The sequence below is a fragment of the Neolamprologus multifasciatus genome, chromosome 1, assembly GCF_963576455.1.
Source record: "Neolamprologus multifasciatus chromosome 1, fNeoMul1.2, whole genome shotgun sequence".
NCBI lineage: Eukaryota > Metazoa > Chordata > Actinopteri > Cichliformes > Cichlidae > Neolamprologus > Neolamprologus multifasciatus.
This window is the reverse complement of record NC_140439.1, coordinates 38,816,497-38,826,496: the sequence shown is the minus strand read 5'-3', so window position 1 is coordinate 38,826,496 and position 10,000 is coordinate 38,816,497. Positions and strand designations below refer to the sequence as shown.

The 10,000-nt window shown below is 44.3% G+C and overlaps 1 protein-coding gene across 4 annotated transcripts in view; it reads left to right on the top strand.

The window, feature by feature from the left end:
- Positions 1 to 10,000, top strand: part of adamtsl3 (ADAMTS-like 3) — a 212,056-nt gene that overhangs the window by 21,738 nt on the left and 180,318 nt on the right. For 3 of the 4 annotated variants that reach the window (XM_085160442.1, XM_085160455.1, XM_085160451.1), the window contains exon 3: positions 6,326 to 6,439. In XM_085160442.1, the coding sequence (XP_085016568.1) occupies positions 6,326 to 6,439 (114 nt within the window). Of the gene's footprint in view, positions 1 to 1,653; positions 2,074 to 6,325; positions 6,440 to 10,000 lie in introns of those variants that run through there. The other variant, XM_085160456.1, reaches the window with a different exon arrangement.

Below are 10,000 nucleotides of genomic sequence, written 5' to 3'. Positions count from 1 at the left end.
TGCAGCGTTATCCACCTTCTGCAGGAATGACGCAGCTTTCAGTGGTGCACTCAATGATGCTACTTTCATTTTATTTATTCAGCTTCATGAGTGGATTCTTCGCTAGTTTTCACCAAACTCGTGATCTTCCACGATCTGGAAAAGGTCATCCGTGCCGTGAATTACTGTGCCGTTCGTACACGTCCGTCTCTTTTAGCTCGTTTGCAGATGGTGCAGCAGAGCTTTGTATACGGCCTCGCTGCACTTGCTCTCTGTCCATTTCAGAATTCACTTGAAGATTTTTCTTTGCTTTTTAAGGCTGTTAATGGTCCGAGTCATTCAGCTCTCGGTCTCTCATGTCCTACGGGCCGAGGTCACGCCTCAAACAAAAAGGTGACAGATCCTTTGAAGTCGCTGCTCCACGGTTTGAATCAGTTACCGCTTGACATAAAAGAAGCGCCGTCCATTTCTGCTTTCAGGTCGAGGCTAAAAAACTCACCTTTACTCTCTGGCTTTTCCAGCCCACTGATCTCTCAGCTGTCCCCTGCTATGGGCAGAAATCTGTGCCATCAGAAACTGAATTTGAATAAGTTAAATGTGAATTTGAATTGCTAGGATTAAATCTGAATTTTAACTTGAATAAATGCTTTTACAAACTGAATATGAATTAGCCTAATTTGAAATTCAATTTATTGGTTTGAAAATGATCATCACTAAATTGAAATTTAATTTTATGTTTTGAAAATGAATTCATTTGCTTTGAAACTGTATTTTATCCTTTAAAAATTTAGCTCTCAAATAATTTCAGATTCACTTCTCACCATTCAGTTTCAGTTCCAAAATTCAGTTTTGTGGGACTTACATCCGGTTCCGGTTCAAGCGCAGATCAATAGAACTACGGCTATGTCCCATTTCAGGGTCTGCACGCTTGAAGTACGCGCACTACGCGCACTACGCGTACTACGTACATGCGTACTATAAGTGAGAGGCTTGTGAAATGGGACGGTCTATGCTTCGTCGCGCTGTTCAGGTTGCCTAGCAACCATGATACTAACCGCGAGACACGTTACATACAGCTTTGTGTGACATAAATGAAGGAGAAAATTGTTTTGTTGGTCATTCATTTTTGTTCTGACATCACTTTGATTATTTGAGTATCTGAGGCTGAGACCACAGGACTGTAAAACATGATTGTTGGGCTTCATTTCTGTACTGAACAGTCATTTAAGATTAGTTAGCAAATAATAATTAGTTAATGTTGTTCATGAGACTAAAGTCATCTCACTATGGTAATGTAAATATAATATGGCCAATATTATAGTATTGTCAGATTATTATGATACATATATCATATCATACCATATATATATATATATATATATATATATATATATATATATATATATATATATATATATATATATATATATATATATATATCACTGACTTTCAGCTTGTTGTGTTTGTGGATATATGACTGACTTTAATTATCCATAAAATCATCAGATTCTGTGTAAGATTAAGGTCGACTATATATATATTTAGAAGTAGAGGCTTTAAAACCAAGTTAATGCTGAAAGTACAAACATCACTAGTGTCACATAACTTTGCCGACATGTGGCCACAGCAATGTTTTAATGTTCTTCCTTATTAAACATTCGCACATAAATAAGTGACGTTATATTCAGTACTTACTTTTGACAGTTCACTCTTGGCTGCTCCCTTCTGCCGTATTTTGCGGCAAAATTATCCACACCCACCGCCACGCTATGAATTGTGGGATATATGGGACCACGAAGCGTGCACCGGACCACGCTTGATATTTGGGGAAATCGACGGCGCATTTGGAGTATGCATTTGAAGTACACTTCGAATTGGGACAACCGTCGTCGCGTGGCGGTGACGTAACCGTACTTAAAATGCGTACTTCAAGCGTGCAGACCCTGAATTGGGACACAGCGCCTGAATTGGGATACAGCTTACGTTTTACTAGCGGACCGAAAGTGTTACTGACAGGAATCTACAGCATCTTGAGCTGAATTAAGACTTCAGAAGTCATTCGTCATGTCGAATGAGCAGCGGATAAACTCTCAGGTTGGTAATAAATGTATTACATGTATAAGAACAAGCGTCATGTTAACAAATGATAGCCGTAAGGTAACTTTTATGCTTATTGTAGCTGCTAGCTAAAAACGCTAATTTAGCGTAGTTTGCCCTGGATTCAGCTTTGACAAACAAATATGATCGACTGTTTCTAGGAGAATCCCAAAGTTGTCATCTTGGACCCTCTCAGAGCTCTGTATGCTTGCAGAGACCCCTACAGTACGGAAACATGCAAAACGGTGTCCAAACCTTTGTGTTTTAGCTTTATTTATGTCTTACACAGCATCCCAACTCTTTAGCTAACTTAATAACTTTAGCTAAAGTGAATAGTCTAATTCATAATTGTAGAACTGAAACTGAATGGTGAGAAGTGAATCTGAAATTATTTGAGAGCTAAATTTTTAAAGGATAAAATACAGTTTCAAAGCAAATGAATTCATTTTCAAAATATAAAATTCAATTTCAATTTAGTGATGATCACTTTCAAACCAATAAATTGAATTTCAAATTAGACTAATTCATATTCAGTTTGTAAAAGCATTTATTCAAGTTACAATTCAGATTTAATCCTAGCAATTCAAATTCACATTTAACTTATTCAAATTCAGTTTCTGATGGCACAGATTTCTGCCCATACCCTGCTGTCCGTATTTGTTATGTTTAGGCCTGTTAACTCAATATTCTGCCCATTTTTTACTTTTTAACACGCGTGTGTTTGGGTAAATAAATGCTTTGTAAAGCATGTTGTATTTAAAAGCTGTGTTTAAATGTGCTTTATAAATACATTTTACTTGCAGAAGGAGAAAAGTTCTTTTTCTGACTTAATGATTGAGTTGATATTTTATTTTATGTTGATTTTATTTGCATTTTTTTGTTTGTTTCTTTTATATGTCCAAAGTAAAACGTTATCATCATCATCGTTATCATCAGTTTGTTTCAGGAAGAATATTTTATATTTTTAGTAGCAGGCGAGGGGCAGCCAATCAGAGGAAAGAAGGCCTCTGAGGAAACAATGGTGGCAGCTACTTAGTTGTAATATTCCTCTTTCTGGGTCACAAAATACATTTTTGAGATATTTTGAGGCGTGAATGTAGTTGTGTAAACATCAGATACCTGCTCGGTTTACAAGACATCACATATTTGCAAAAGTGCTCCGACGTTTTCGGAGATCTGACACCCACCATCTCGAAGCTAACGGGAGGTCGAGACCTACTACAGCCGGGAGGAACACCGCTTTCCCGGCACATCGTGCCTCGACCTCCCGGTCGGCTTCGAGCTGGCGGCCTCCGAAGAATGCGGCTAAAACTTTTACGAGATCCCGCAAAAGTCCGTCTTAATTTTTTTTCCCTCCCATGTCCCCTGCGGGGCTCCGTAATCATCAGTTTGTTTCAAGAAGAATATTTTATGTTTTTAGTAGCAGGCGAGGGGCAGCCAATCAGAGGAAAGAAGGCCTTAAAGAGACAGGCCAAGTGAACATCTCAGGTCCTTTTTAAAGAAACCTGATGAATATCTTATTATGAACAACACTTCCATGTTTTCTAAGCTCTCAGTGATGGATGAGAACACACAGAGACATGAATGTTATCAGTTAGCAGTAAACGGTGCACGTGACAGCTCTGCATATGATTAAAGTTAAGAACCTGATCTAGCGAGGACAGGCTGGCGTTGCTGGGATGATACATTTTTAAAGGACCTGACCTTGAAAACATCTCAGAAGCTTAAGTATTTGAGGTCAGCCGCTGAAGCCGAACAGATTGCTCTTCCAACCCCCCGAGTGTTGATTTCTGACCTGCTGCACGAGAGTTTCACTTCTGACTTTACCAAACATGCCACGCTGTGCAGCAGCTGCCTCCTCTGGCACAGTGGGTCAGCCCTTTGGGATGGCGGATGCCCTCCTTGTGTTATTATCCCAGCGCTGGCTCCTCTGAAGTGAGCCGGCAATCCAGCGTGAACCCGCCGCCGCAGGGAGCTGCAAGTGTGACGGCTGTCCTGACACTCTCCTTCCACTGGTGTGTAAACTCAATTAGAGGAGCGGCTCTATGCCACGCTGCACGGCTACGAGTCAGTAACTCACAGCAGGACAGCTCGACTTTCTGTCAGTGTGTGTGTGTGTGGCCTAATATGGAGATAGTCCTCGTTTGGGATGACAAATCACGCCACTTTCAGGGAGACAGTCGGGCCCACCGGTGTTGCTCATGCCGACCTTGATTGGAACAATAAATCAGAACCAACAGCTGTCACGTAATCTCTGGTACAGTCGCTAATCAGACACTGAAAGGGGAGAAAAGGCTCACAAACATCAGTGAACGGCAGCATTACGCTGACGTGTCGACCGTGGCGTCGCTGGATGAGGCTCGAGCCCTTTAATGTGCTGCAGTATTTTTGTTTTTTTGACACCAACCCCCCAAAAACTATTCAGACGTCATTCTCACCTTCTGGAGGTTTTTACCCCTCAGCTGTAAAAGGCTGACGCGCGTTCTCGCCACCCTGCCGGGCGGGCAGTGTCGTCACGGTGTGTGTGCGATAAGTCGAGAACGAGGCGACGTAGGAGCTTCAAATTGACACGCAGGTGTATCTGCTAAGTGGCTGAGGGTCAGCATGTCTTCAAGCTCGGTTTTTGAAAGGTCACAGGTCACCTGATGGGCGGCAGCCTATCTCCAAACAGTCACAGTCTGATTTCTGAACGCAGACACCGTCAGTCCGAGTCGGACGTTTGATCAGGATCTGGAAAATTTACTGATTTTAATAACAGAATAAATTTGTTTGATTATGTAAAATGAAGAATATGTTAAAATAATTGGTTGCTTGGTTACAGAGACTTTGTTTCTTGGTCTCCACGGCTCGTTTCGATGACTTGATGGCGGCGGCTCAGCTGCATCGGGAAGATTTAAAATTTGCACTGACCGTTAAAATACGTTGACGTGCACGTGCGATGTTTGAGTTTCTCTTCATTTAGATGCAGTCAGTTAATCACCATCACACAGCATGTTGACCTGATCCAGAGGCAAACATGCAGCAGGCTGATCGCAGACTGACTCCGCCTTTTTGCTGTTTTGCTGTCGTCTTTGAAGATGGCGGCTGACGTGGTCACCGCAGCGTCATTAGAGCTGAAAGTATTTGGACAGTTTTTACTCTCAAACAGGGATTCACATTGTTTTTCTATACAGAACCTTGTGCAAACATCTCCTCAGCTGTGTTAAGAAAGAGAACGTGGATTAGTGTGAAAGTGAGCGGAGAGGTTGGCGAGTGATGAAGGCGTGTCCTCGCCGGCTCCTCGGGGAAACGCACAGCGGTGGCTCTTCTGCTGCGTCTGTCTCTAAAGTGGCTTTAAAAGCCTGCAGCAGACGCCACTCCCACTAATCTCAACAGTGGATCGTCTCGCTCTCGTACAGTTCGAGTGGCCTGGAAGCTCCCACTCTCACAGTCTCACTGCCCCCCCCTCCTCTCCAGGGAGCTCTGTAAATGCCACACGCCAGTTATTTCCATCTGCTCTGTGTGCAGCACAGACTCCACCCCTGTTACACCGACTATCACTCTCTCCTGCTCAGACTTTGGCTTATCATTCAGGATCCAGCGCGAGACTTTCGCCTTTCAAAGTAATGAAGAATATTGAAGCGTAAAAGCAGGACTGATAAAGAGCGAGCAGAGAGGAGCAGGGAGATGAATTCACACCAATGAGGAGCAGATTGTATCTCAGGCTCAGATTTATGCCCCTGTTAGAGAAGTCGGTCTCAGAGTGGTTGGATATGTGTTCAGCGAGGTCACTCACACGTGTTCCTGTGCACACAGGAAGCAAACGGTTTGAGCACACGCAAGAGTCAACATCACAACCTTAGTCGGTGCTCAGATTTCTCACAGGAAAAACTCAAACTTCCTGTGCAGCGAAGGTTTAAATATATTTCACCAAAACTGTGGACGGTCTGTTAGTGCAGTGACCTCACAGCAGCCATGTTATTGGTCACATGACGTCATTAAAAGGCTCCAACAGCACAAACACGGTGCAGAGGTCCAGCTCAGGGGAAGCTAGCAGCTACACCTGTGTCACCATCCACCTGTCAGTCAAAGAGGCCACGCCCCCAACTTTAAGCACTAACAAGAACAATCTGTTTGTGTATCCGCCCGTAAACACGTTTATTTTCTCTATGAACTGTAAACGTGGAGCCTCTGCTGGACACTGGAGGAACTGCAGATTTACAGATTCACTGATATCTTTCTGTGTGTGTGTCTGTGTGTGTGTTGTCAGTGCTCAGAGAGTCAGACTGCAGTGTTCCTGCCAGAGTTCGCGCTCTCACCTCAGGGCAGCTTCATGGAGGACGCCACAGAGGATCACTTCCTGACCTACAGATACGACGACCAGGTGAGTCGCCTGCTCCTCTCTGCTGCGTGCAGCACGCCGTGAACTGAGCCGCTGATCGTCAGTGAAGCTGACAGCGTTCAGGCTGTTCATGCATGCAGATGGCGTTTACAGCGCTCGTGTTTGTGCGTGCGTCATAGAGCCGGTCCGGCTGAAGCAATCAGATGTGACATGTCTTGCTGGTGTTTCTGGAGGTCAGCTGTAGTTGCTTCTGACATGGATGGAATACGTTTCTGTTCTCCTACTTTGTGTGGATGATGCAGCGAGCTCCTCACAGGCCAGAGAAACAAACACGTCATAACACAAAAACAGAGAGACCACTACACCAGCAAAATCACAACGATGTCGTATCGCGAGTGCAGTTTTGTGAGCTGTGGGTGAGTCCCGCCTCTGATAATGCGCTCCGATGTTGGCGAGTTCGTCACAGAGAGATTCGGCTCTAGAATAGAAGAGAGTAGAAGTTGGTGCAGCTCAGGATGAACTTCATTCCTCAAGAAACATGTAAACATGGCTCCTGAGCGTGTTACGCCCTCGGGAACGGCGCTGAGCTGCGAGGGGATCCTGGGAGAAATGAGCATTGTGGTCTCCTGATGCCAAAATCACTCAGATCTGGTGACCTTTCGACTTCAGCCCAACGCTCTCTTCTCCTCACGTCTGACGCCTGGTTTTACTTGGATGCTCTGCGGCTGCGAACGCCTCACACGATCGTGTGATTGGTCCCAGCTTCAGTGCGACCTTAACTCTGAATGAGCGTCTCTCTTTTAAGCATCAAAAACAGGAAGCTGCAGCAGATCGCAGGTGTCACTGCAGCCTCACCTCTGTGGGTCAGAACTTACACCGTGTCAGGGATGCGTGTTCGTGTATAAACTATAAACCGATTAAGGCTGCGTGTGGATGTGTTCAGCGTTGGCGTGAGAGCAGATGGCGTTACCCCAGTGGATCAGAAGCCACAGGCTGAGCGACAGGTGGACTGGAGGCTCCGTCTTCTTCGCCGTGGCACTCCGCGTGTGCTAACTGATGCACGCCGCAGTTGTTACTCGTCGGCGCTGCAGGGAGCAGATCTGACTGTCAGCAGTGTGTTTCCTGTGTTTTTCCCACCAGTTAATAATGCGCTGTCACGTTTCCCAGCTCGCCGTCTGTCCCGCGTTCACGTTCGTGTGGCTGACACATCAACCAGGTCCCAGAGGGCATTCCCCACGCATCCCCAAAACGGTTAATTTGAGTTTATCTAAAGACGCCATCTTTCAGTCGCCATGACGATCAGATGAAGCCGTCACAGATGGAGAAGACGGGAAGCAGTTTGAAGCGCGCGGCAGCGCTGCGATCACCGAGCATCGTGATTCAGCTCGTTAGTTAGTTAGTCGAGTTACAGTGACCGATACAAACGATTTACTTGATTCGTCTTCTTGGACATCCAAAGTTTTAGTTGTTTCTATTTTACACCTAAGCCTGGTTTTCCGACTCGTGCTGTCTGTAGTTTTCCCGCCTGTGTCTTTGAGGCGCATTTTTCCCGAGTGTCTGAGTGGAAAACATATATTGAACATGCTGCTGAGCTGAGCTGGAGAATCACTGGACCTTTGTTTCTTTGCTTTCTTGGGCGAATATTTTGGTTTTACCATAAACATTGTAAACTGAGCAGGTAACCTGTGTGACCCAAATCACACACCTGGTAATTAGTGCCAATAAAATCAAAGAAATGTCAGGTAACCACATTATTGGTCACATGATGTCGATAAAATGCTCCAATAGGCTCCAAACACGGTGCAGAGTTCCAGTTCAGGTGAAGCTAGCAGCCGCTGTCAGTCAAAGAGGCCACGCCCCTAATAATGCAAACATTAAACCTTTAAACATCCTCCTGTGCATCTGTTATGATCGTCTTTAAATCACCAGTTTTTGTGATTTTTGAGCAGCAAAAGTGTGTTTGCTTGTTTTTTTCAGTCACAGCTGTCACTTTTATTTTTGTTGAGCACTTGCACACTTTAAAACCCCGATTCATATTATCCACTTACATCTGCACAGAGCTGACCTTTCCTGTGAAAAACTCTCTTTAAAAGCTCACAAAAGCTTTCACGGCCGTCGGCTCGGCTGCTGGACGTAGGTGTTGGTGCTGCAAGAGGTTTTAGTCTAATGTTGCAGGTGTGTGCGTGTGTGTGTGCGTGTGTGTGTGTGTGTGTGTGTGTGTGCTTTGATGAGGAGCTAATTTTGCTGTTGTGGGAAAAAAACAACTTAAAATGTAAATTGTTCTGTGAGGATTTCTCTACTTTTTACACCATTGGACTTAAGCCGTGTCTGTCTCTCTCACACACACACACACACACACACACACACACACACACACACACACACACACAATGACCCCATTCTTCTTCTATAACTTCTGTAATATGCAGATTTCTTTCCTCCGGTTGATTCAGCGACGCAGCGCGGTGGAGGAAAGCGATCCATCTGGCTCTGAGTGCGGTTAATAAGGACATCTCTGTGCAGGGCTTTGGACACAACCACATAAATCTTGTTAAGAACTTGAGAGCACGCTGTGTTTTGAAAGCCTTGCAGCTGACAAATATCATACAAATGGTCCCTAATGAAACACAGGAACCTTGTTTGGAGTGATTTGCCTTGGATGAGCCGTCTCAGGGTTGCTGTTGTTGCACCGCCGTGTGCCAGAGACTCACAAAGGCTGAGGACGGCATTGTGTTGCTGTAAGGACATTTGTGAGTCTAGTGTACGGATCGCTGGTGTCTCTGTAGGTCTGTTAGAAAGGAGTGAATCCCTTCTATCAAAGACTTTTCTGCAGAGCTCTGTGATTCGCCTGCAAGAGCGTGTCGGGCACCAACAGGAGACCTTCAGAGAACACCTCCCAGCTTCAGTGGAGAGTCGGTGCATTTGAGAATGAGTGTAACTTGTGGCCTTTAAAGACTTCTGTGCATCTGTGTGTCCAGAAAAGTAAAACACTGCAAGTTTCCATTCTGAAGAGGAAAGCTGTACCACAGCCGCACAAATACAGGCTGGGACAAGTTACCGACATATGTCGCTTATATTAGTTATTTGGCGAAATATCTCAAATTACTGATGACTAAAAATGTAAAAAGTAAGGAAGAGGTGGGAGAAACACTCTTCATCCATGCTATCAGTGCTGATGTTGCATAGTTTGTCCACCAGAGGGCGCTCTGCAACATCTCTGTTTGGCGATACGTGTCTGAAAACGTTTTTTTTTTCATTTTGCTGACCAATACTTTCTGTCACCGACCTTTGTTTCTCACCAAAATACGATGATGAAATGTTTTACTTTGGTCGGCCAATAAAAATGAGATGAAAATATTGTGGAGAGATGAGATCCAATCAAAACTGATAAAGTTGTGCAGGAAGGCGGGACGAGTCCAGCTAGCTCCCAGTTTCTCATGAAAATGTGACAAAATGCTTAAAGAGAAGAGAAAAGCAGACACATGAACTCATGTCATGTGATGTCGAGGAAAACAAGATGCTTTGTAAACTGTGAGGAGGAACTTTTACTCTTTTAGTCTATTTTTTATTTATTTATTATTTATTTTATTTATTATTTTATTT